Source organism: Alexandromys fortis, unplaced genomic scaffold (genome assembly GCF_014885135.2).
Source record: "Alexandromys fortis isolate MF-2015 unplaced genomic scaffold, M_Fortis_MF-2015_v1.1 scaffold_30, whole genome shotgun sequence".
Taxonomy (NCBI): Eukaryota; Metazoa; Chordata; class Mammalia; order Rodentia; family Cricetidae; genus Alexandromys; species Alexandromys fortis.
In genome coordinates, this window is record NW_026067922.1 from 4,011,453 (window position 1) to 4,039,432 (window position 27,980).

Below are 27,980 nucleotides of genomic sequence, written 5' to 3' on the forward strand. Positions count from 1 at the left end.
TGTCTTGCAGACAGGACTCTACATCACACGTGTCTAGGAAGGCCAGACTATCAAAGCAGGTGAGCTCTTAGGTACAACTTGGCAAAACTAGCTATTGAAGATTAGTGGGGGGTCAGACCAATGAGCAGCCAAGCTAGAGACAAGAGTGTGCAAGGGCCGGGCGGTGGTGGCGCACGCCTTTAATCCCAGCACTAGGGAGGCAGAGGCAGGCGGATCTCTGTGAGTTTGAGACCAGCCTGGTCTACAGAGCTAGTTCCAGGACAGGCTCCAAAGCCACAGAGAAACCCTGTCTCGAAAAACAAAAAAAACAAACAAACAAACAAAAAAAAGAGTGTGCAAGGATGGAGAAAGGAACCAGAGAACTGAGAAGAGGAAGGAAGAGGAAAAGACTTGCTAGGGCAGATCCTCAAAGCTCAGATCTGGAAGGAACTCTAGACCCTCCAGGCGCCCACTTACTGCAGAGCTAGGAAACTAGCTTTGGGAGAGGCTAGAATCAACAGACTCGAGGATTTCTCCGTGGATAGAGGGTAAGTCGGAGCCAGAACCCAGGCCTAGCTAGACCTCTTGGGACAGTCAGAACGAGTCTCCCACTCCCAGTGGGACCCTCCTGTCCGCTTCAGGTACCGGGGATATTAAAGGCTTCCTATTTCCCCTAGGCATTTGAAGTCTGGGTCTCTACCTCAGAAGTTTCTCTCAGAACAGATGAATCAGGGGTATCCAACATTTTGGCTTCTCTGGGCCACAGTGGATAAAGTTACACACTGGATCATAAGTCTAGGAATCAAAAGTACTCGAAGACTATGCTAATAGAACAATTCTAAATTCAGGCTCTACTCTGTGTTCCCAGGCTACATTGGCATGAGACTGTTTTCTATCGCTGTAAGAAAATACGTGTGGCTGAAAATCCCCAAAGGCCACAGTTCTGGAGCACATGATGCCAGCCTTGCCTGGCTCTGATGAGAGTCCACGGCAGGAGCATCACAATGGCAGGAGTAAGGAAATGATTGTATGATGAGATGGGGAGCCAGAGAGCATCTTTGCTTGGGAACTAATCCTCTCCTGGGAACTAATTAGGTTCCCATAAAAATCACTATAATCCCTGTCAAGGGCAGTACATCCAACGACTCAATAGGCCCCATCTCTTAAAGGTGCTCCTAACACCTTGACATCGCCACACTGGGAACAAAATATCTGGTACATGAGCCTGTGGGGAGACACATAAGACATAGTCAGACTGTAGCAATCCCAGCATTGACTATCCATGCCTAGCGCACCAGGAATAGATTCAGGGCTCTGAACAGGCAGGCCACTTACATCCCACCCTCTGGGTTCTCAACCTGGAACATGGATCAACACAGGGCTTCTGGGGATGGCAGGGGCAGGACACTCTTCTATGTTTTAGAAGTGACAAGATGAACGTGGAGAAACGAACTGCTCATGGCCACCTTACAAGCATCTGATGTTCAGCCCTTTATTTGCAGTCTTCATTTGTGAGATGTTTTCATGGCTGTTTTTGTTTTGGTGGTGGGACTTTGAACTCATTTTCGGTTGACCCCAGCAGGGTAGCATAGCACGTGGATAACTCTGTGTCTGAAGAGTACGATTCTTGCTTATTGGGGACTGAATGGAAGGTAGACAGGCTCGTGAGAATCCTGCCTACAATAATGCAGCCACTCCGAAATCTTACATTAGAGAAGTCTTCAAGTACATGTTTGAGATCTTTCTGCTTAAAATATTACAGAGAAACACTGGGGTCTCTGGGAGACCCATCTAAGCCTGGGTAGCGCTGAGGCCACATACACAGTGGTCAGTCCTGGCCACGACTAATACAAGGCCAAGCTTTACAGCCTCAGCAATAGCCTGTGGCTCTTAAAAGCCCTCAAGGGAGGGTAAACTGACATTGGCAACAGAGGCAGAAACACTCAGGGTCATGTCATGTGTCACAAAAGGTCACACTTTTACATGGCCAATGCTAGGATCAGGTGCTCAAGCCCAGCAGTCAGGCATGGGGAACTCATGAATGAGAAAATGAATGCTGTTACAAGTCCGAATGGTTTGCTTTTCTGCCATTCAGGGCCAGTGACCCATTTCTGGGTTGCCCATCCATCAGTAAATATTTATCAAGCTGGTCTTGGTACTGGGTGGTTTGGTAAATAAAAAGATATATAAACATGTCCATTCTACAAATAGTTTACTCTAGACAGGTGGTAAGACAGCGCATACAGACACTCAGCAAGGCCAGCCTGGGCTGCTGGTGACCGGCCGAGGATGTGAACTGTGTCCATGCGTGGAGTACCACATGAATGGTGCCCATTATGAAGCAAGACTTCTGCATCTGGAGAAGGCTTCTTACATCTATTAAAATGCCATAGCATGGGAAGAGCAGGGGCTGCAGATATAGCTCAGTTGGATGAGCGCTCAAAAGGCTTGCAAGAAGCCTCAAGTTTGATCCCCAACCCTAACCTAGTACCCCCAAATCTGGGAGGTGGAGGGGTGGGAATCAGAAGTTCAAGGTAATCCTTGATGAGATATCAAGTTCAAAGCTGCCCTGCCTACATGTGATTCTATCTCACATACGTTCCTAGATGATCATTGGGAAATCAGGGGGGGGGGGATACACACAGAGAGAAGCAAAGGAGATAACGGATGAAAGACAAGGGATGTACAGATGGGTAGAAAGATCGATGTATGGACACACAAATCAGCCACAATCTGTTAGGGATTTGACATGCCTATGTGTCAATTCAGCACCTCATCTGCTCCTATAATTTTTATTTTATGATGTTTAAAAATTTAGGTGTATTGTGTGTGAGTTCCCCCAGGCTCATATATTTGAATGCTTAGTCACCAGGGAGTGGAACTCTTTGATAGGATTAGGAGGTGTGGCCTTGTTAGAGGAGGTATGTCACTGGAGGTAGGCTTTCAGGCTTCAAAAGCCCATGCCAGGCCCAGTCTCTTTCTTTCTCTGCACATGGATCAGGATGTAGCACTCAGTGACTTCTCAAGAACTGTGCCTGCCTGTTGACTGAGGTTTCTGTCCAGCCCCAACCCACAGTCGTTCAGTCCCAAAGAAATACACAGGGGTCTACATTAATCATAAACTGATTGGCCTATTAGCTCAGGCTTCTTATTAACTATTATAACTTATATTAGCCCATAATTCTTGTCTGTGTTAGCCACGTGGTCTGGTACATTTTTTGGTGAGGTAGTCACACCTGTGCCTGGGTGACAACTGCAGACTACATCTTTCCTCTTCCCAGAATTCTCCTGTTCTCATTGTTCTGGCTCTACCTCCTGCCTGGTTGCCCCACCTATAGTTCCTGCCTGGCTACTGGCCAATCAGCATTTTATTAAACAAGTACAAGAAACACATCTTTACAGGGTAAAACCATTGTCCCATAGCACCTGCCTGTCACCGTGCTCTCTGCAATGATAATGGACTAAGCCTCCAAAACTGTAAGCAGGCCTGCAATCACATGCTTTCTTTTATAAGAGTTGCCTTGTTCATGGTGTCTCTTCACAGCAATGGGGAAGTGACTAAGACAGTGTGTGTGTTTGTGTAAGTGTATGACATGTGTTTGTCCTCTGACTTCCACATGACTCCTGTGGCATGTGCATGCCAACACTTATAGAGACAACCATGCACATACACAAACATACAGATTTAAAAGGAAAAAACAAAAAGGCCAGCTTGGTGATTCAGCAGGTGAAAGTGCTTACCTCGCAAGCCTGATGACCAGAGCTCAGGTCCCAGAAACTACTGTGTAATAGGACCAATTCCTAAAAGCTGTCTTCTGACCTCCACATACACCTATACCCACTCATGAATAACATACACACACACAGAGTTTTTAATTAAAAAAGAATATAAAAATATGTTTATAGTATGAAGGGGGAAATCTGACAGCTGCATTAGCTTTTGCTGGATACTAAGCCACTTAGAAAGTTTGGGCTTCAAACATTGTACATATAAAAAATTTCTAATAACCAGATAAGTTAGATATCTATGCTGATCTCAGTCAGTTCAGTTGAATCCTGTGGTCCGCTGGTGAACTGATCTGAGGACAGATGTAGAACATTTCCACATCTGCTCGTGGGTTTGGTGCCTTCTGGAGTAACATCAATGGCTTATCCTGTTTATCCCTTGCTGAGTAGCAAGCCATCACAGGCTCTTCTAGAGATTTTTGTAGGTTTTGCAAAAGGACTGAAACTTTTCAAGTGCTTATTTTATGTGAGTTCCTCATTGGTGGAAGCAGCCAAACTCTGATGAAAGGGATGAAAAACAAGACTCTTGACCTTTTGATGGGAAGCGCCCAAGGCTCATAAGAGAGACAAACACAAGGATGGAAAGAACGGTGGGCCATAGGCATCAAAGAAAGCCTCGAAACAAAGAAGTAGAGAAGGGTTTGTGGGAGGTGAGGAAGGTAATAAGGAGACCTGGGAAGGGAGGGAAAGGAGCCAATGGGTTTTATAAGCTTTTCACTATTACTTTATTTTGGAATGTACTGAGATAAAATATGATTGTTAGATTAAAGAGGAGGAGGCGACCAATGGGTTCCCTGGGGTATCAAGTAAGAAAAAAGTTGGGTATAGCAACTCTCAACCTTGTGAAGATTTTAGGGATATAAGACTAGGTTTAACAGAGCAATGGTGACAGAGAAGGGATGGAGTGAAGGGAAAAGTGATGGAGGCAGGCAGCAAGGATAGATAACTTTTTAAACAAGAAACAAGATTGTAAGGGCTGGAGATGCAGCCCAGTACAGGGTTTTCCTACCATAGACAAAATGCTGGCTGAGGCAGGGATGGGAGGATTAGGAGACAAGGTACAAACAAGGACCAGAAATTCAAGATCATTCTAAGCTACAAAGTGAGTTGGAGGCTAGCCCGAAAGCCTGTCTCAAAACAAAAATTAAAAACAGGAAACAGAAAGGAGGAGGAAGAGAATGGGAGATTAGAGCACCAGACACTCATATACATAAAATAAAATCTTAAAAATAAAAACCCAAACAAGCGCTTTGGGCTCTTCCAGAGGCCTAGAGTTCAGTTCCTGGCATCCTGTAATTCTAGCTCCAGGGGGATCTGATGCCCTCTTCTGGCTTCCTCTAGTACCCCACACACGAGGCATAAACTCACACAGATGTCTCAGGATCCCCAAACACTACCAAGTCTTTGAGCTCCCCCTTGTCTGTTCCTTCAGACACTAGGGTAGCTGGCCAGTGAACTTCCAGGGATTTCTCCTGACTCTGACGTCTGTCTGAATGTAACAGAACTGGGGTTAATAGAAAGGTAAAGCACCCAGTGTTGAAGTAGGAATGAGAAATGAATCACCCAATTTTTGTCAAATGGTTTTCTCTGGGAAAGGATGAGATTCAGAGTCCAGTGAACACGTTTTAGAGATGTCCAGCATCCCAAAGAAAGCTGAGGATTGATCACTGTGGAATCAGAATACACAGAAAAGCGTAGCTGGTTTCTCACTTAAGATATCCTGTTTTTTTTTTTTTTTCTGGCTTATTTCAATATGCTTCACAACGTCTCTCTTCAAAAGAAGCTATTATCTGTGAAAACCCAGCCGCTAAGCGGCTTTTCCACTTTCTTCTTGCTGTCATTTTCCTTAATCCCTTGGGCTTCAGCAGAGTCCAGTGGTATTTCTTGGCTCCCTCTGAGCAGGCTACAGAGAGAAGGGGGAAGGGCAGAAACCCAATCCTTTAGTCTTCGCTGAGCCCTCAATGATGGCCAGCGCCTAAAGGACCACGCCAGGAAGGTAACCACGCCCCTTCCCCGCCGGCACCGCCCCTTCCCCCACAGGCACGCCCCCGGCCGGCCCAACAATGGAGCTAGGCGAACACGTCACGGGAGCATCGCAGGCCTGTGACAAAGACAACGTGGCCAAAGACAGCGCCAGAGATCTCCGTGCCCGCTGTCTGCCGCCCAACCCCATCTCGTTGCTGGCGAACCAACGAGTTACCCTCTATTCACACAGCCCCAGACAGCGAGCAGGGCCACGTTCACGCCGACCGGAACAGCGCCGGAGAGAGTTGAACTTTTGATTGGGCGTGAGCTGTTTCAATCTCCTCATTTTCTCCAACCAGAAGCGGGGGACTCCAGCCTTCCGCTCCTCATTGGTTTCCATGTGGCAGCAGGAGGCGGGAGAGCCGTCGAGCCGAGATCGCGCGAGAGGGGCGCCCGATGCCCAGAGCGCAGGCGCCCAGGAGTTGGCAGGGACCCCGGCCGAGGGCGGGCCAGAAGACGCGTCGTTTGGCTCTGGACAGCGTCGCCGAGTCGTCTGTGTTCATCCGCTGGGCCGCCGAAAGCTTTTGTCAGGGGCCTGGGCGAGAACGAGGCCCGCGAGGTTCCCGATGGTGTCCATGACTTTCAAGCAGGGCCGCGGCGGCCATGCCTACAGCACCCGGTGCTGCGGCTGTTGTCATGTCCGCACCGGGACGATTATCCTGGGGACTTGGTACATGGTAAGGGGGCTGGCGGGCAGGGCCGCGCCACCCGGCCACTGCGCATGCGCGGCAAGTGAGACTCAGGGTGGGGGCGGGGACGTGGAAGTTGGGGGGCGCTACTTTTCGGGGTGCTTTAACTGTGAACTGAGGCTGGGGGACTTTGAGAGATGGGGCTCACGAGGATTTGGGAGAGGACAGGAATAGGGTCATTATTTGGGGAATACGCGGGTCTTCGCCCCCTCCCCCCGCACACGAAAGAATTATTGTCGTTCTTGGTATGCAGCCAGCTTTCGGACGTTGTTTTGTCAGAATGGAAAAGGAAAGAAAAGGCTTACAACTTTCTTTCTCTTTCTCTTTTCTTCTTATTCTTTTTTTTTTTTTTTAACTGTGCCTCCTAGAGTTTTTGTGATGTAGCGTTTGGTGATGTAGCTAAAAAGGCGTTTGGTGATGTAGTCAGAAAGGCGTCTGTTTTGAGTCTAGACGCGAGCCAGGATTCACACTGGGTTAATTTCCCCGGGTACACCCCTCTTTCTTACCTATCAGGTGCTTTTCATCTCATGATCGCCTCGCATCGGAAGAGTTGTTTATTGGGAGCCTGCTATGTGGGCTTCAGGATCTGTGTGATTTCTGTCACAGCATGTGGACGGTCCTGTTGACTCCTGGTTGGGTAGACGGGCTTTTGTGATATATTTTTAAACTGCAGTTCTTAGTGACTGTTTTTATTGAAATTGATTTGCTAACGATTTCCAAAAACCGTGATTCTTTTTAGGTAGTTTTTGGCGATTAAACTTTGCGAAGCCTTGAGAAACTTGTCGATTTGATCACTTGGATGACTTTCAGATTTCGTTGTGGGGTAGGGGTGAGGTAACGTTAGAGACACTGCGCAGTTTCTGATAATTAGATGAGGAGCGAAGGAGGGAGAGGTTTACTTCCGACCTCTCCTCCCCCTTTTCCTGCTATCCTCTTCCCCGCCCAGTGTCTTGAAGTCATTAGTAACTGTTTGGCAGAACACCAGATAAAGATCCTTAATGTAGATTAGGAAAGAGCATCAAGAAGGCATGAGTGTGTATGTACATTTATTTGCTTGTGCTGAGGTTATTTTCATGTTTGCTGTACTTTTGTACATAGTAAGAACTTACTGCTACTATATTATTATTAACACGATTTCTCTATGAAACTGCCCGTTGTTTGTGTTAACTGTGCTGTAGCCCTGGACTTGGATTGATTAATGACAGTCAGCCGGATTGTATATCTAGCTTCCTTTTTTTATTTTCCTTTGGCTAAAAGTATGGATTTTAATTTCTTTTGTCCCTCACTGTCTTCCATTCTCCTAAATGATTAATTCATATTTTGCCCATCATCATGTCTTACCTAACCCCCTGCCTGCCTTCTCCCAGAAAATGACCTTCTGTTGAACTTAGCTGAGAAAATAGGATTAGAGCCTGGGATGCTTGCCTGCAAATTTCATCTTTTTGTTTCTTCCATCCCTCCACCCACAGACAAAGGACTTCAAACCCTTTGAAGAAGGAAAATCATCCCCTTCAGACCTTCAGATTTATTGGCAGCATTTCTCTACACCCCTTGTTAGGAGTTTTTTATGCTGTGTTTTGTTTATAAAAATGAACAGAGAACTCAGAATGCAGAGTGAAAAAAAGAGCGAAAAAGGACTTTTTTTTTTTTTTAACTGTTAGGTGTTTTGCCTGCGTGTTTGTCTGTGTACTACTTGTGTGCAGAGCCCGTGGAGTGAGGTTAGATTATCCTGGGCCTGGAGTTACAGATGGTTTTGTTAGCTGTGTAGGTGTGGGTGTCCTTTGGAAGAGCAACCAGTGCTTTTACCACTGAGCTACCTGTTCAGCTTCAAGGACATTTATTTTATTTTTTAACAAAATAGGGATTGAGAGGTTTAAATATGGACACAGTTGAAACTCTTGGTGTGAATTGCCTCCCCTGCCCCCAGTTTTAAAGAGATACTATTTTGCATCAGCTTTCAGGCCAGACGATTGTAAACTGTTTAATTCAGTTGATGTGCTTTAATTCATGTCCGAGATTTATTGCCCATCTTCAGTGTAAAGGACTCTGGACGGACATCCAGAAGGGATAGATGACCTGCCTTGCATGGCTTCTCTGTTCTCACTACCTGCAGCATGATAGTTTCTAGTGCTGCTTGCCTTCACCATGACATCATCCCTTAATGTTTGTGGTGTTAGAGAGAACTCTGGAGCACAGCCAAGGAAGTGGAACTTGTAGTCACAAGGGAGGAAGATGAGCAGAGATAACAGATTCTAATCAGATTAAGGGGAGGAAACGAGCATTTGCTTTGCTTATTACAGTGTTGTTGACAACTTCAAAAAGTAGACAGGTCTCAGTTCTATATAGCAGTATGAAGTTGGGGTACGCACAGGAGATGGAAACAGTGTGATGTATAATGCCTCTAAGCAAAGAGGTCTTGTCCTGGTTGTGCATTCTGCTGCCATAAGCTCTAGTAAAATGGAGATACGGAATGATAACAGGTGGGATGTCCTCTCCTCCTTATTTATGCCTTGCCACTGTTCCCTTCCTGCCCACTTTGTCATGAGCTCTGCTCCTTGACTCAAGGGGGACAGCACCTCTCTCTTTCTGTGACAGAGAACATTGATGAGCTGGGTTGGGCTATCTAGAACAAGGCCTGTGTTTCTGATTTTGTGTGTGTGTGTGTGTGTGTGTGTGTGTGTGTGTGTGTGTGGTTGTTGAAACTTGGAGGCATAGCCCTTCCTTCTGCTGGGCTGAACACATTGTCAGTGACTGATCATGATGTCATTGATTTCTTGCTTTGGCTTCTATGGGTTTTTTGTTAAGACTAGCACAATCCTAGATATCAAAGAATTAATTAGTTGTATGAAGCCAGACATGGTAGCAAACTGGGGAGGTGCTGTCAGGAGGATTAGGGATTCAAACCCAACCTTGGCCATAGGACAGCCTAGGCTAAATAGAATGCTATTTTTAAAACCAAACTAAACTTTTAAGTTTGTTTGTTGAGATGGTGTGTGTGTGTGTGTGTGTGTGTGTGTGTGTGTGTGTGTGTGTGTGTATCCCTGGCTGTCCCAGAACTAGCTCTATAGACCAGGCTTGTAGAAGGAGACTGTTCATTTCCCAGCCGGCCAGACCTGAATAATCACACAGAAACTATATTAATTACAACAGTGTTTGGCCTGTTAGCACCGGCTTCTTATTAACTAACTCTTAGATCTTAAATTAACCCAATTCTATTAATCCACGTATCTCCATGAGGCTGTGGTTTACCAGGTAAGGTTCTGTTCTGGAGTATTCTCCTTTTGGAACTACATGGTATCTCCTTGACTCTGCCTACTCTATATATCTTTGCTCTGATTTCCCTCCTGACTTTACTCTGCTAAGTCATTGGCCAAAACAACTTCTTTATTAACCAATGGTAATAGATCATATTCACAGCATACAGAGGGAAATTCTACATTATCTCCTCTTTTCTGTCTAGTTAAAAAGGAAGGATTTTAACTTTTACATAGTAAAAGTACATATACAAAACAGTTTCAAGAAAGAATTGCAGTTATAATATTTAGTCTTCTTTTAATCTGGCAAAATTAAAGAAAATATACTATCTATTTTATCTTTGTGAGTCCAAAGTTTCATATCTAATTTATCTTTAATCATAACTAAGAAAAGCTATAAATAACTGTCCTCAACTCTTAAAGACCCCAGAAGGATGTAATATTACCCTAAGTAAACAGGAAGTGCATTGTAAGCAACTTCCAAAACTTTAGAATTGACAGACACAGCTTGCTGCCTGGACAGTCACCCAAAGTTTTTCTGTAATATTGGGACATTACAGGCCCATAGTATTCAGCAGACTTTTCCATGAAGCAGAAAGTTTGAAGATCTGTTCTGCCTTGTAATGGCAAAGTTCATCAGTTGCTTTCTTCTGTGTCCTAAAAAAATGTCTGGCAGTTCTTTCATGAGGCAGGAACCCCAAAGAACCATCTCACCTTTTGGCAAGTTCTGTGGGTCCTGCATGTCCAGTTTACACAGCATGCCATCAAGCAGTCCAAGCAAGAGCAGTTTCTTGCCCAGATGACTAGCCTTGTCACATTGAAGGCAAAGTCCATAATGAGTTTCTTCAGTGTCCGTCAACCTCTCCGAAGTAATTGGTGCTGCCAGAAGCAGACATGTTTCACTGTCAAGAAAAATCTAAATTCTAGAAACATTTTAAAAGCCATATTCTGTAGGTCTTTGAAAGGGTTGAAGAATACCTATCCATTTGAAATACATCTCTGTACATTTAGAAAATCTAACGTACATGACTACAAGTTTGACTATTATAGTTATCCATTAATCTGTAATTTTAATTATACATTACATTTTAAATAAACAATAAAAACATAATACCTTAAACAAGAGCAGAAATATACATGTTACAAAATTGATCTTAAATTTGTAACCATAGACCAAGATCCATACAAATGCAAAGTACTCATCTCTATATCTTATCTCCCTTTGGGTGAGAACAGACATTTGTAAGCAATCATTTTGGGAATTTGGGTGTAATTTTCTTCAAACTGCTTCCTGCTTTTGAGGGGGAGTATTTTTAGAGTTCACGGAAAACTTTTTTTTGGGGGGGGGGCAGTCTTGTTCCATCAAACTACATTAGCCTGGAAGGAATCCAAAGGTTCTCATCTTCTGTGGAAACAGAAGCAGAACCTCTTTCCAAAGCAACATATCCTTAGACTCAATAATCTATGTTGGTTTAGCATAGCAACCCCCAGAATCAAATATCTCTTTGTAGTCAAAAAATTCAAAGAAATCACAATAATATGCATAATCAGAACTCTTTATGTATATTCCGTCTTTATGTGGCTTATTTTTATTTTTACTCTTTTAATCTATGACTCTCTGTACTCTTTTATATTACTTTTACCGTCTCTTTAAAGACTTTGTTTTATTTTTAAAACTACTACTTTTTTTAAACTGTCTACACTCTTTTTCTTCTCTCTCCCAAGCCTACATACGTTTATCCAACACTGTGACCCATGCAGAGATCTTTCCCATCTGGATCTATCTCAAACAGAGATCTGCCTGTCTCTGCCTCCTGAGTGCTGGGATTGGGTGTGTGGTGCTACCACCTGGACCAAACCCTTAAGTATTAATAATGGTTGGTCTTGAATAGTTCTGTGGGACATCAAACCAGAATCAGTTACATGTATTAGAGGTGCCAAGCCTGAAGAGTTGGCGGCATCTGGCGTTTTTAAGTTGAAAAAAAGTACGTGTGGCATGAGTAATACACATTTTTAGAGTGAGTTCAGACTTAAGTTTCTATATTTCTCAAGTTCATTTCTTTATCCTTTATTAAAGAATTTGAAGCCAGATTATTTTAAACAAATTCTTACATGTGAACTCATGTATTGAATCATGAACTTAGAATTAAAAAAGCCTGTTGGGGTGATGGTGATAATCTTCATGATTCAAGTGCATTTTAAGCGTGTGTAACAAGTCTTTCTCATGAATGTTTTATCCTTAAGTAATCTAGCGTTAGGTAGATGTGAGGACAGATTTCCTCATGCCACATGGGCCCTTCACCTATTAGTCATGTCTCCTTAAATAGCTGTAGCTGAAAGTTTGTGTCTCCCCCACCCCGCCCGCATTGCTTATGCTTTCAGTACATGCTGTTTCTTCCCTCTGAAGTGCTCTTCTGCCTTTTAATTCATTTAAAAATATTTTTTAAATTTGCTCTTACTCTATGTGTCTATTATGCTGTGATTATGTGGGGAAAAGGTGGAGGTCAGAGGACAGATTTGTGGAACTCTTCTTCTACCTCTATATTAGTTCTGGAGACTGAATTCAGGTCACCAGGCCTGTTTTGCAAGTGTCTGAGCTAATTTTTGAACCCATAATTCACATTTTAAACTAATCTATTAAGGAAAATCTTCAAAAAAAAAAAAAAAACGGAAAATCTTCAGATTTATAAAAGTAGTGAAATAATACTAAAAAAAAGCCTGTCTAGAAGCTAACTTAATAATTATATTTGAGGTATTCAGTAGATAGTTGTAGAATGAATTATCTCTTAAATAATAGGGATAAATTAGTTGTAATTAAACATAGTAAACAACTAAAGGAAATCTTGTCTGAAGATGGCCAGATTTAATCTTTATCGTTGGGCAATTCTGTGTTGAGTTTTGTGTACTGGTTTGCCTGAAGGGGCTCCCTGCCTAGGAAATCCTTATCGTGGTGTCCTAATCAAATGCATTATGTTAGTTATAGTCTCAGAAGATACTGGTTTGGGACAAAATCTGCTCTGGGAAAGCTGAGGGGTGATTTTTTTTTTTTAATTAGAGAATCATAACTGAAGAGGTGGTTCAATGGTTGAGCACTAGCTGCTCTTCCAGAGGACCCAGGCTTTATCTCCAGCCTTCACTGGCTGCTCACAGCCATTTGGAACTTGAGTTCCAGGGGATCCAGCACTTTCTGGCTTGTGAGGGCACCAGGCATTCAAATGGTGCATAGACATAGATGGAGACAAAACACTCATACACATAAAACATATTCTTAAAAAAATTAAGTGTTTATTGATACTTCTCCCTGAAGTCCATAGTTGGACTTAGGTTTACATTGTGTGTGTGGCGGGGGGGGGGGGGGGGGGGGGGGGGGGGGGGGGGGGGGGGGGGGGGGGGGGGTCATGCATGTGTCAGTGGTGAATGTGTGGAGGTCAAAAGAGTTCTTGTCTTCTATTGTTGCAGTTTTCTGCCAGGCTGACTTCTCCAGGCTAGCTGACCTGTGAGCTTTTGTACAGTTCTCTCGTGTATCCCATCTCACACAGTGCTAGGATTACAGATGTGGGTCACTATTTAGGCTCACTTTATGTATGTATGTATTTATTTTCTGGGTGCAGGTCACCTGGCTGGTCTGGAACTAGCTGTGTGGCCAAGCTGGCCTCATTTCACAGAGATTTGCCTTGTGCCTTCTGAGTGCTGGGATTAACAGTGTGGGCCACCACCGCATCCAGCTGTATACGACTTTCAATGTGGATTCCAGGGTTGGAGTTTCCCATTCTGAAGGATAGGTGTTGGCTACAAATCGAGTCTGAGCAAATTCTTGAGAACTGAAATCATACTAAGTAACTCTCCTGATCATAGTTCACTAGAACTAGAGACTGGTATAAGCACGAGACGGAGTCATGCCAAAGCCAGGAGATGAAGCTGCAAGTCTCCAAATGCTGTGCAAAGAGGAGACCAAAAGGACGAGTGTGGGATTTCCTGAAACAGGAAAGTAACAACACTGTCTCAAACCCAGGGGGAATTCACAGCCCCAGAAGTACTTACATCGAAAGTAGAAGAGTTGCAAACCAATATTTCTCAAGGAACTAGAAAAACAAGAAGTAAGCTCAAAGCCAATAGGAGGAGAGAAAAGATAAAAAGATGAGAACAGAAATAGAAAAAATTTTAAAAGGCTACAAATTAAAATGTTGAGTTTTGATTGTTGTGTCTAGATAGTTTTTCAGAGGTGCTCACTTTGTAGCCCACGCTGACCTCAAACTCACATGCCTCCCCCCATCCCCATCCCCATCTCAGCCTTTCAAATGCTGGGCTAAGAAGAAGAAAATCAGAATCAAATATGAGAAAGGTAATGATACAGTTGATACTACAGTAAGGTAGAGGTATTTAAGAGACTAGTACAAAGAACTGTCTGCCAATAAATTGGGAAACTTAGAATTAAGTTTTCAAAGATGGCCCGTAAAGAGGAGAATACCAGCATAGAACAGGTAATGGAATTGAATCAGCAGTGAAAAGTTTCCCAACAGGACAAAGTGTAGGACCTGATTGTCTCACCAATGCATTCTATAAAATATTGAAGGAGCCACTACTGTATTTCCAAATTAGTCTATACGTATGGAGTACACAAACAATAAAAAGCTCTTAAACAAAACACTTTAGGCAGATATCTGATGAATAATGCAGACATTCCCAATAAAACATTAGTAAACAGAATTCAATATCACATAAATAAATCCTTGTGATCAAGTGGGATTTATCCTAAGGATTCAAGGGTAGGTCAATCCATGTAAATTAATAAACATATACATAGGATAAAGGACTGAATCCATATAATCGTTTTTGTAGGTATAGTTATGTTAAATTTGTTAAATTTCATCACATGAAAAAAGTGGGACTGGAAAGATGACCCAGTGGTTAAGAGTTCAATTCCCAGCACCCATGTGGTGGCTCAAAACTGTCTAACTATAGTTCCAGGGATCAGACACCCTCATCTAGCCTCCTCTAGGCAGCCCCAGACATACACACTGCACTGACAGGCGTACAGGCAAAACATCTATAAATGTAATAGTTGAAAAATATTTACTCTTAAAGTAGATATGCAACACAATAAAAGCCACATAATACTGACAGCCAGCACCACACCAAAATAACTCTTCTCTCAGATTAGAAACCAATTAACACTGCTGTTCACATGGTATTGAAAGTCCTAGGCAGAGCAGTTTGACAAGAGAAACGGATAAAGCACTTAACGGGTTGGAAAGGAGGAGGTCATGGCTCTGTATTTGCAGATGACACAATCAGATATGTAGAGAATCCCAAAAACTAAAAAGCAACTAAGAACTAATAAAGTTGTGGAATAGTAAAGCAACTTCAAAAATAGTAGCTTGTTTCTATGCCAGTAGTGAACTATCTGAAAGAGAAATTAAGCACTCAACTTGTCATAGCTATAAAAACAAAACAAGAAAAACACCCCTACTTTAACCAGGAGGTAAAAGAATCCACAGTGACAATAAAACATTGATGTAAGACTTTGAACAGGTCACAAACAAATGGAAAGGCGTTCTGTATTCATGAATCAGAATTAGTATTGTTAGGACCCATACTACAAAAGGGATCTGTAAGTGTAAGGTAGTCCCTGTCGTGTTTGTTGTCTTTCCCCTTACTAGGAGAAAACTTCTAAAAGTTGAGTGAAACCACCTGAGACTGTACCAACAAAGTCTCGAGCAAAAAGACCAAGGCTGGAAGTATCACACTGTTCAGTTTCAGAATGTAAAGCTGGCATTCACAGTCCTTCTACAAAAATAGACGGGAGGACCAATGGGACAGACTGGAGAACCGAAAAATAACCCACACTTTCAACAGCCAAGTGGTTTTCAACAGAGGTGCCAGAAATAAGTGCCCGGGCAAGCACATTGTTCTCAGTGAATAGTGCTGGGGAAACTGCATGTCCACAACTGTAGAACAAAGAAATGAGATCCTCCTCTCTCGTACAGAAAAGGCAGCTTAAATATTACAAAATACTTGACTATGAAAACTTGAAACTAAGCCTTGTGGGAGAGAATATAGGGGAAGCACTGACATTAGTCTTCTATTGCTGTGATGAAATACCATGACTGAAAGCAACTTAGGGAGGAAAGCATTTGGTTTGCTTTCACTTCCACATAAGTCCATCATAGGGGGAAGTCAGGGCAGGAATCTGGAGGAACTGGAGCAGAGGCTATGGAGGACATCTTCCTGGTCTAAGCCTGCTTTCTAATGCCTATTAGGACCACCTGTCCAGTGGTAATAGCATCCCCAGGGAGCTGGCGCTCCCACATCAATTACTAATGGAGAAGATGGAGTGAACTACACACTTGCCTGGAGGAAGATCTTACTGAGGCATTTTTCCAATTGAGAGTCCCTCTTTTCAGATGACTGCAGCCTGTGCCAAGTTGACCAAAAGGGAAAACACACACACACACACACACACACACACACACACACACACACACAGCAGCCAGGATAGTCTGGGCAAGAATATAAATGCATAGTCAACAAAGGAAAGCACACACACACATGGGATTGTATCAAACTAAAAGGCTTCCTCACTGCAAGAGAATCAGAATAGTGAACAAGCTACCTTTAGAAAAGGCAGAGGATACTTGGAAACTTTCTCACAAGAGGTTAATACCCAAAGTATATCAAGAACTCACCAGCAAAAACAAATAATCAAATTTAAAATGGGGAAATGAGATGAATAGACAAAAGAAGTAAAAGAAGATTAACAAGACCAACAAGTACATGAAAAAACTCTGAATGTCATGAGCTAGCTTCTTACCCCAGTGAGTGAGTCAGCCAGACAAAAAGTGACATGTTGGCAAGGAAATGGAGAAAGGAACATCTTCACTGTATGGGAATGTAGTATAGCCACTTTTGGTAGAACAGTGTGAGGCTCTTAAGGTTAAAAGAACTGCCATAGAACCCATAAATCCCACTAGTGGGTTCTTACCCACAGAAAACGAAATCAGTGTATATCAAAGAGATCTGTTGCAGCCCATGTTTATTGCAGTGTTGTTCACAGTAGACCAGGTAGGGAGTCAGCTGAGGTCTTCATTGATATCAACAGATAAGGAAAACAGGGTCTGCATTCACAATGGATACTGTTAGCAGTAATGAACAAAATTGTCATTTGCAGCAACATCGATAGAACTGAAGCTACAATTGACATAAGTGAGCTACAGAAAGACAAATATGTGGCTTTACTTACAGATTACAAATTAGTTTATAGACTTACAGGATAGTGGTTACTAGACACTGAAAGGGGAGGGGAGGTGACAGTAAGCAAACAAGATAAGGTAAAATTAGTGTTCTCTTGCAAAGAGGATAATTACAGCTGTCAATATTACACCAAAAATCAAAAAGAGCTAACCAGTTATACTAGTGTTCTCATCGCAAACAAATGTTTTAAGGTTATGGCATTATGTGCCTTGAATTGACCAGTAGTATATGGTGTATAAGTGTATTAAAACTTAACATTGTACTCTATCAAGATGTACAAATGCTGTGTATCGTTAAAGAAAAGTTACCCCCCCCCCCCCCAGTCCTTGAGTCTTCTGGGATGGGTATGATTGAAGCAAGGAGGAATTGCTGCCTTAGGCCTGAGTGCTTCCCTGGGTTTGCCCTTGTTCCTTTCTCCATTGTTTTCCCACTGCTTCTTTACTCACGTGAGGTGTGCAGAAGGCTTTTAAAGTCTGCTTGGCCCATGTTGTTGACACATGTGCTATGTTCTACCTGGCCTCGTTACTAGGCTTACAAGCCTTTATTTTCAACTTCTTTTCCTGAATACAGTGCGGGAAAGGTCATGAATATTTTGGAAAAGTTTTTAGTAGAATATTTTAAAGACTTTTTAAACTTTAGGGTTACAGTTTTGATATCTTGAAAAATCCAACAGGAACTTAGAACTCTGTCAGCTGAATTTAACATAAGTTGCATATGCGTGTGGAGTAGGTGCTTAGTGCTCAGTGTTTTGGGTTACAGGTACTGGTTTTCTAATGTGGGATTCCCCTCTGTGTGCTGTATCATTGGTTAATAAAGGAACTGCTTTGGGCCTATAGCAGAACTATAGGAGAACAGAGCTAGGCAGGGAAAACTAAACTGAATGCTGGGAGAAAGAAGGGTGGAGACAGAGAGAAGCCATGGAGCCACCAGAGACAGGCGCTGGGAACTTTACCTGGTAAGCCACAGCCATGTGGCGATACACAGATAAATGGAAATGGGTTAAATTAAGATGTAAGAGTTAGCCAATAAGAAGCTAGAGCTAATGGGCCAAGCAGTGATTTAAATAATATGGTTTCTGTGTGATTGTTTTCAGGAGTCTGGGCAGCCGGGAAACAAACAAGCAGCCTCCTTTCAACAGTTTTCTAGATTGATTACGGTCATATTCAAAGTACTACCCACAGTGAAGTGAACTAGGCAAGAACAGTGGAAAATTCTATGATAATTTATAGAAAAAAAGCTATTTTTTTAAAAAGTCATACATGTAATAAAAATATTTTGGACATATGAACTTCAGCATGTATACAACTTCGTACACACATGCATGGAAATATATATTTAAACCCTCTAAGTTGTGTTGGTACTTCATTTCCTTCATTTGGTAGCTAGATTTGCGTGTTTTCCTTGACATGAGTGTTTTTCTGTGCCATGCTAAGCTTTTTTTTTTTTTCAACTATGGTGATAATTATGCTATCATAATTGTCAGCAAACAAGAGTTTGCTGAATGGATTTCAAACTGATTTCCCAACACAAGATAACATTTCTAACTTGAAGATAAAACATGGTCTGCTTTTCTACCAAATGTTTGAAGGCTTGACCTGATATAAGGAAAATGCCTTTCTTGGGTGTTACCATCCATCCATCATTTAGGGTGGACAGGGGAGAGGAGTATTAGGTATTGTTGCTGGAACACTTTGGAGTGTCAAATGTTGGGACTTCTGAGAGGAGGAGGGCAGATTCTATGAGCTTTAATTGTAGAGTTTGTCTTGTCTTCATACCTTACTGGTTTCCATATTGAATCTTCACCAGGACAGTTTCTGATCCTTGAGGTCATATATATGTGCTATGAGGCTGCAGGGACCACAGCCAGAGAGCACTGTACAATGTCAAAGTGGGGTTTGTGTCCCTGATAGGCTAGGGAAATTCATCGGCTGGGATGGGATTTCAGCAAGATGTTTAGCAACGTCCCAAGGTCTGTCTGCCTGCCTGCCTGCCTGCCTGCCTGCCTTCCTTCCTTCCTTCCTTCCTTCCTTCCTTCCTTCCTTCCTTCCTTCCTTCCTTCCTTCGTGGCTGACATGGAACTATTGATTGTTTCATGATGGTTACATTTCAAGAATGAAGACTAGAGAAAATTGGTCTGTAGGATGATAAAATCTGGAAAAATCTTTGTGGGCGGGAATGTAATCAGATGAATTTACTTACAGTTTCCTTAAAGATCATGTCCAAGCCTTTGAATCTAACTGTGTAGGTTGCAGATAGCTTATCAGATTAAGTATGGAAAAACAATTTTGAATTGTATAGAGTTACTCTTGTGTGACATTGCAAAAATGTACAAAACCAGTAAGTACATTTGCCTTTGGAATTTGTGAACCAGGTTGGGGAATTTGTCCATTGCACTGGAACTTACACAAAGGGAAAATAGGCAGATGGCTAAACCATGCTAGAAAGGTAGAGGAGTAGTTGGAGGGCCCAGATGTTTAGTCCCTGTGGTGTTTGGGGGCTGCTGTGCGTATTAGAGGAACACACTGGCTCCGGTGGCAGAATTAAGACCAATGCGGGGATGGGAGGGGGGGAGCATCATCACTCCTTTAGAGAATCTTTTAAACTTGAACCAAACGGATGGGGGTGCTTTGGGGGAGTTGCAGGCATCTGCGTGTTGGCGTGTGAAGAAATATGTGCCTCTGGACTTGAAGTTTGTGATGATGCCCTAATTTTGCTTTCAGTACATTTTATTCTGGTTTATTGGCATTATCACAGGGTTCTGCATCTTTATATATGCTATGGCCTGTAACTGTTCTCACCATGTTTTATGAGTGTCTGCTATCTCACAACCTTGTTACTGCAGGTGAAGCAGTATGGAATGTGTCTAGAGACTGTGGAGACTGTTCCCTGATGGAAGTTAATGGTCATCTGTTGTCTATCAGGTGGTCAACCTATTGATGGCGATTTTGCTGACTGTGGAAGTAACTCATCCAAACTCCATGCCAGCTGTCAACATTCAGTATGAAGTCATTGGTAATTACTATTCATCTGAGAGAATGGCTGGTAAGTTTTTAACTTTAAAAGATATCACTGCCAAGTTTTTATACTATAGTCTTCATATGAATGTTAGAGGAAGGTTAAGGAAATTATGCTTCAGTTATACTTCAGAAGGTTAAATAATTGCATAGTAAGTAACAAGTTGAATGTTATTTAAGCTACTTGTTGAGACAGGAAAGTTATTTTTGATGACTTTCCCCAGAGATATTCAGCAAGAATTACTATAGAACATTTCTGGACAGAAGATGTAATAAATTAGTATGTTTTGGAGAAGTGTATGGTTGTATGTATGCCTTGACTGTAGAGACAAGACAGAGGAGATGGGAAATAAAACTGGTTTGAAACTTCTGAGGGCTTACTTACCCATGTGTAGCCAGGGTCAGAAATGTGGCGTTAGAACAAATGGTCTATTGCAGTAGAGTATAAAATACAGTGCACAGTTCTCTTGTTTATGTGAAAAGGAACTAACACCACTGTTAAAAAGAAACTAGAATTGTCCTGTTAGACCCGTTTATTCCCATTACCAGTTCTTTAAAACACAGGTATAAAACATTTCTAGTCGAATTTATATTATTGCAAGTTATGTCATAAATTCAGTATTTAGACAGAAAGTACAATTTCTATATGCTTAGTTGTGAAATTTCAGTTCAGAAAACTGTTCCCAGATCATGAGTGTGTTTCTAATATTATAGATTTTAATTCTGAGATTTAATACGAAGTTCTGAACTTCTTTATATTTGTGACCACCTGTGATCCAAGGATGAAGATTGGTGTTTTTTTTTTTTTTAAATAATTGCTTTATTTGTGACTGTTTTGCCTGCATGTACGTACGTATGCACATCATGTGTGTTCAGTGTCTGCAGAGGCCAGAGGAAGGTGATGTGAACTGGAGTTTGTAAGTTACCATGCAGATGCTGGGGACCAAACCCAGGTTCTATGAGAGCACTGAACTTCTTAACTGTTACAATGTCTCCAAGTACTCATCTGTGTCTTTTGTTGTTGTTGTAAATAAAATAATTTTTTGTCTTCATGGATAAATTAATTTTCCAGGAACCAAGAAGAGTTCAGTGACTGTAATACACAATAGAATGAAATCAACTGATGGGCATTTATAATGTTTTTTAAAAATGAGAAGTCTTCTGATTCTTTTAAATAATCCTTATGACATTTACTCTGAGAAGTGACAAGAAATAGCCTTTTATCATATTTTTTGAGAGTAGTAGTATTTGAAATCCCCTCTCCCATCTCCAAATAATAATAAATAAAATTTTAGAGACTTATTAATACCTCAGTATTTTGAGTCAGGGTTGGTCTTGCTTTGTAACTTAATCGTTGACTGGCAAGAGCTTTTAAATCCTTAACAATGAGGGTACTGTGAGATGATACAACCATTTATGTGAAATCCTGCTGGTGTTCTATAATGCCCAGTGATAAGATAATGTGTACAAACATCCAATAGTGTGAATATTTAGTGGTTACTCTTCATTTTTGTTGCCCTTTAGCTTTTTCGAAGCTTTCAGTTGTGCGTATATAAAGGAGAATGTGCACGTAAGTGCAGGTGCCTGGGCTCCAGAGGCATCCAGTTCCTGGAACTGGAGTTCTGGGTGCTGGGAACTGTACTTGGGTCCTCTGCAAGAGCAACAAGCTGTGCCCCCTCTCCCTTCAGTTTATTAGTGTCTGTCCAGAGTCATAGGATCAACTCATGTTGTGAAGAAACTCAGCCAGTCAAGTATGGTGTGATATTGTTTGGGATTATTTGGGTGTGTTTTGAAGGAACTAGTGAATGTGGGATTAATGCAGACTGAGGAGGAGTTGAGTTGGGGAGACGTGTGTAGGGAGAGAAGGCAAACAGAAAGAAGCTGCTGTGGTTAAAGGGTTAAGATGCTGGGGTAGAGTGAATGGAGAACTTTGAATTTCAGTTGTATTCTTATCAAAGCAAGAGATACATCTGTAGCTTTCTGTGTGTAGCTCATTCTTCTAAGCAAACAGCAGCTTTTCCTTCCAGTTTAACCCACATCTCACAAAGCCAGCTTGTATGAATTCTTTCATAGTTTTTTTCATTGCTTCTGCCTGTGTTTCAACTTGCCGTGTTGGGTTTTAATTGTCTCTTTGCACTCCAACATGTAGAGGCACAAGGGACCTGTTTTCCTGCCGAGTTACGTGGTTAATGTTTCATCCTAAACACAGCGAGTTGTTGCATCAGTTTAACATGGAAAGGCATGTATAAATGTCTCAAGATTCTTAGATTTTCTTTTTTTTTTCTTGGCCTTAGATCTTTTGAGAGCCTGTTTTGAAAGTAATTAGAGTTAATTTAAACATTTACATGTAAACGTTTTGCAGTGTCATTTTCTCATGAAGAGTTTAGTTTCTTTCATTGCATATGTTGCTTACTTAGAGTTCAATTTTTGTTTTCTTAGATAATGCCTGCGTTCTTTTTGCCGTCTCTGTTCTCATGTTTATCATCAGCTCAATGCTGGTATATGGAGCAATTTCTGTAAGTCTTTCATCTTTCCTAGTTTGACCTTTAGCAAAGGTAGTAGTTTTATACGTATACTAAATTTTTTTTCTTCTTCTGCAGTATCAAGTGGGCTGGCTGATTCCGTTCTTCTGCTACCGGCTTTTTGACTTTGTTCTCAGTTGTCTGGTGGCCATCAGTTCTCTCACTTACTTGCCAAGAATCAAAGAATATCTGGATCAGTTAGTAAGTGTGTGGGCTATTTAAACTCTTCCACTTAAGTAAAATATTCTGATTGCAATCCTAAGGTAACCTTAGGGACTATTTTTAACTGTCTTTGCTTTTTATCATATCTTAAAATCACTTCTATGTTAAAACCTGTAAGATACCATAATTTGTACCATACCATTTGGACAGCCCAGTACTAAAGGTCCGTAAAGAGAGTGTGGAAGGAAATAGTTGAGCTAATGTGTTTCAGTAGGATATTTGACTGTATTTGATACTTATAAAGGGATTGGTATCCTCTTTATCAGAATGGTAGTGCATATCTGTGTGTCCACTGTATCCTTGCCCTACTATGTCTACTATGTCTATGTGCCCACTGTATCCTAGCCTTACTATGTCTGCATGCCTGCTCTATCCTAGTATGTCTACTATGTCTATGTGCCCACTGTATCCTAGCCTACTATGTCTACTGTGTCTGCATGCCTGCTCTATCCTAGATGTCTACTGTGTTAGCATGCTTGCTATATCCTAGTCCTGTGCTAGACACCTTTGGTGAATACTGCAGCTGTAAAGAGAACTTTGCTCTTTGGGGAACCAGCATGTATTGAGGAGTCAGGGTATAAGAAGACACTTTATTAGGCCATAAATGACCTGCCCCATTGGTGGTCTGAGTTAATAAAAAACTTAGATTAATGCCGTATAGTGGGGTAGAGGGGTAGGGGATATTCCAAGCTGAAGTGGTCAAAGAGGGCTTTGTGGGAGAGTCTGATGAAGAAAGTGTGGGGTGCGAGCAGATGAAAGCTGGTGGGGCAGTTATCCTTAGTGCACTTGCAGATGTTGTCTTTGAGAATCTTTCCTGCCTATGGCTAGATATCTGGTCCATTTTGAATGCCATCAAATAAATCTTTTGCTCCAAAAACATTTATTGATTGCTTCTTAGGGGCTGGGTTCAGGGTACTTCATAGAGATTGTCTAGTGAAGGATCAGAAGAGGGACGTTTAGTGACGTATCATTAAGTGTGGGCAGCTTTCTGAGTAAGTAAGCCTTGGGTTGTAGACCTGAGGTTGGATGTGAGATTTGAACAATACTGAGGGACTTGATTAGGAATTGAGATAAGAGAAATCAGAAAAAAAAGTTAAGAGAGATGAGATGAGAATCCCTGAGGCAGCAATGAATATGAGGTAGCCAGGGAGCCATGGAAAGTAAACATCTGTGGAGACTAGAGAGGGATAGCTAGTACAGGCAGTACTGGTCCCCTGTGATTGGAAGCTTCCTAAGTGTAGTTCTCTAAGCCTGTCTTCTAACTGAAATATCACAGGTAGGCCCCTGCTTCCTTTTCTACAGTTCTTGGCATATACAGTCTCCTGTGTATTAGTCACATTCCGTGTGTGAAAGTCCAGCATTCCCATTGAAGACAGCTACAAGTCTAAGGACAGGTGTGTAGGAGAGAATATCAAACAACACCATTGTTCTTTTACAGACCCTTGTGTTTTCCCCCCTCTATTTGATTGGCTTAGTCTTTTTAATTTGAGGGTAACTTCTTCTGCTGGCCAATTTTAAACCCTCACTTCCCTTCTCATGCCCTTCTCCTGACACTGAACTCATCGCCTGGTCCGGAGTCAGTGAATGCGCTGACCCTTCCCAGTACAGCGAGTATGTCTGCCGTAGATCACGTCTCTTGCTTGGCCTGTGGACAGTGGCATGTCTCCTTTTTACCCATCAAATGCAATATTTGACTCCTAGAAAAGTTAACTTTCCTTATGGAAGACGAAATAGCCCTGGGAACATGAGCAATTTTGGCTCCTTCTGATTTACTGACCCAGGGCAAAGTTGGTTGCCATACAGGTGATTACATTTTGTCAAAGCCCAGAAAGATGGACAATGGTGGTCAGTAAAAAGAATATTAGCTCTGTTTAGACTTTTTAGTTAGTTATCCTATCTATTAAACAAGTACATCTAAAGAAATGAGTGTATCTGTTCATGATAAGGGGTTCATACATGCTGTGTTAGTAGTTCCGGTGTGTAAATTTAAAATAGTCTGTCACTTCTGACTTTGTTGCCTTTTGCCATGTTCTTAAAATGCTCTTGAGATTATCAGAAGCACAGTGCCATAGAGGAGTTGTCATTGTATGTTATGTTTTAACAGCCTGATTTCCCCTACAAAGATGACCTTCTGGCTTTGGACTCCAGCTGCCTTCTGTTCATTGTTCTTGTGTTCTTTTTGATATTCATCATTTTTAAGGTATGGAGCTTGTGATTCACATTTGGGGGGGTCTGGTGAGACTTCCCAGTAACCCTTTCCCCTGTCTGTCTCCTTATGGGTCACAAGAGATGTAGGATTTGTAGTGATAGTGTCATTTCTGGCACAGTAGTAGAGAGGACTTTCTGGTAAGGGGTAGACTCCCCCTGTCTTGGACCCACAGAGTTTTTCATGGCTTGTAGTGGGAATCCATTACAGTTCCCAACACTGGAGCACTGGGATTTCCTCCACAGTATGTTGGTTAACAGACCTATATCTCCAGTGTCTTTTTGAGGAACTTGGGATGTTTAATGAGAGCCAATTGGGAGTGAACCTGTGTGAAATGGGTTCCTTCTTCACAGATAGTGCAGAAGTCATGGGGGTCCTCTGCCCCAGAGCATCCTGCTGAGCTTTGTTTTCCTTTCAGGCTTACCTAATCAATTGTGTTTGGAACTGCTACAAGTACATCAACAACAGAAATGTGCCGGAGATTGCCGTCTACCCTGCCTTTGAAGCGCCTCCACAGGTTAACTACTCTTACGCCAAACTGTAGTTCGCTCTTACTGACACCTCCAGAAAGCAATGTGGGACTTGAATATTTGTTCTGTACCATAACTGTGGTTTCAGACATGAATAACTTGAACCCATGAATGCATAAGATTTAGCATTTCTCATTGGGAATATTGTGCACACAGGGCTAGAGCTCTTTGCACTGTTGACCTAGCTTGACTCTCAGGTTTATTTGTTAGTGGTCCTCACAAACCTTCTTTCGGGACAGATAAGCTAGGAGAGGAGGAGGTGGGTGGGGAGAGAGGAAGGGGAGGGGAGAAAGGGGGTGAGAGGAGAGAATATGTGTGTGTGAGAGAGAAATGATAATGATTCTGATGGAATCTGAGTGCTGACCCCACCTCTCAGAACCCTCTTTGCTGCCTTCTATCTTCCTCGGTTTTTCCACATAGGATACAATTGGCTCATGTAGAGACAGCCTGTCACTTGGAGGCTCTTAGGCTAGAGTGAGCTTTAGAAAGGTTTATCTATTATCTCAAAGGGAAGGATAGAAAGTCATTGTCCTTTGAGTACAGATTATCATGAAACTTGGGGCGCTGTCAGCTTCCTGTAGAGTGGTTAGTGAGGCCTCTTCCCCCAGATCCTCAGCCCTTGTTTTTGTTTTTTTCAACATTGTGTAACCCAGTTCTGGAACTCTTAAAGACCAGGCTGGCCTCGAACTCAGAGAGAGCCACCTACCTATGGCCTCCCTAGCACTGGGACTAAAGGTTCGTGCCACCACATCCAGCTGATCTCAGCCCTTGACGTACAGTTATGACTGAAGCTTTATTGGTTGCCTGTCAGACCCTTTGTGTGTGTGGTTTTTTTAATACACATGGGTTAGTATGTTAAGTCCATCTTCCAGGTTAGTCCAAAGGAAGAATTCTAATTCTGCCATCCATCCATCTTCCATCCCATCCCTCCATCCATCTCCCCAACCATCTATCCCTCCATCCATCCATCCCATCTTATCCATCCATCCATCCATTCATCCATTCATCCCATCTTACCCCTCCCTTCCACCCTTCCCTCTATTTCATCCCATCTATCCCATCCCATCTTATCCCCTTCCTTCCTCCCTCCCTCCCTCCCTCCCATCCATCCCTCCATCCCATTCATCTCATCCATCCACCCACCCATCCATCCATCCTCACCCACATACATACACACACACACACACACACATACATACATGCATACATCTCATCCATCTCTCAGTCCTGTCCTGGTCACTGTCCTATTGCTGTGAAGAAACACCATGACCAAGGCAACTCTTATTTTGGAAAAAAAAAAAAAAAAGAAAGAAAGAAAGAAAAAGAAAAAAAGAAAAGAAAGCATTTGGTTGGGGCTTGTTTACAGTTTCAGAGGCTCAGTCTGTTATCATCGTGGAGGGTGTGGGACAGGTGGGATGCTGGAAAAGTAGCTGAGAGAAAAAGAGAGAAACAGACTAGGCCTGGCATGGGTTTTTGAAACTCAAAGCCTACTCCCAGTTAACAAGGCCATTCCTCCTAATTCTTCTAATCTTATTGAAGAGTTCCACCCTGTGCTGATTAAGAATTCAAATATATGAGCCTATGCATTCAAGCCATAACACATCACACATACACTGACCCATCATCAGTTCTGGCTACCCTCATCTTGAGTCATTGTGTCACTGAGTGTGGATGTCTGTGAGCTAACAGTTCAGCTCTTCCTCAGGGTTGTGAGCTCCTACTTAGGACGTAGTCTGAAAACTAATTATTCTAGAAAAGAATGCAAAGGGACATTGCCTGATGTAATTCTTTTCTCTCTTCAGTATGTTTTGCCAACCTATGAAATGGCCGTGAAGATGCCTGAGAAAGAGCCACCGCCTCCTTATCTGCCTGCCTAAGGACATTGTGCCTTGTCAATAAAGCCTATACCAGCTTCTTGTCTTGTTTATTTTTACAGAAAGCTGCAACGCAGGGCTCTCAGACTTGTTTGATATAAAGTGCACTGTCTTGTCTGAGCATTTATTTTCAAACACTAAGGAGCTTTTGGACATTTATTAAAAACTTTTTGTTAAGTATCACATTTTAGAGACTTTCTGAAGACAATCTAGGTTAAGCGAGAGCAAAGTGCCATTGTTAGCTTTTAACTAAGGGGTAGGGAGGGGAAGGGCGTTCTCCATATTTTCTTTTTTAACTTTGCACTTTGATTGTATAATGGTTTGTGTTTCGGATGTTTGATGCCCTGGATAGTTTCAAGAGAATGAATACAGTGTTTAAGATGAACAAGTTGGGTGTACGATTTGTAGTTCCCAGCTCTATGAAACAGGAAACAGCGTTGTGAATTGTCTGTGGAAGAGGATGGTTGCATGCTTCTCATTTGTACGTTTCCATCTTTGTGATAAGATGCTTTAATAAACCTCTCAAGTTTTGCTGTTGTCATTCTTCTTAAACGAGTCTAACCTTTTCTACTGCAGTGGATAGGCAACCTCTCCCTTAGTGCTGGGGAGATGTTTGTTGTTGGGTAGT

The 27,980-nt window shown here is 42.2% G+C and overlaps 1 protein-coding gene across 1 annotated transcript; it reads left to right on the forward strand.

The window, feature by feature from the left end:
- Positions 1–6,184: 6,184 nt before the first annotated feature.
- On the forward strand, positions 6,185–27,883 carry Laptm4a (lysosomal protein transmembrane 4 alpha). Its single transcript, XM_050141903.1, has 7 exons — positions 6,185–6,467; positions 19,906–20,026; positions 22,438–22,514; positions 22,599–22,721; positions 24,847–24,942; positions 25,367–25,465; positions 27,281–27,883. The coding sequence occupies exons 1-7, from the start codon at positions 6,357–6,359 to the stop codon at positions 27,353–27,355; spliced, it is 702 nt and encodes a 233-aa protein (XP_049997860.1). The 5' UTR covers positions 6,185–6,356; the 3' UTR covers positions 27,356–27,883.
- The last annotated feature ends 97 nt before the right edge of the window (positions 27,884–27,980 follow it).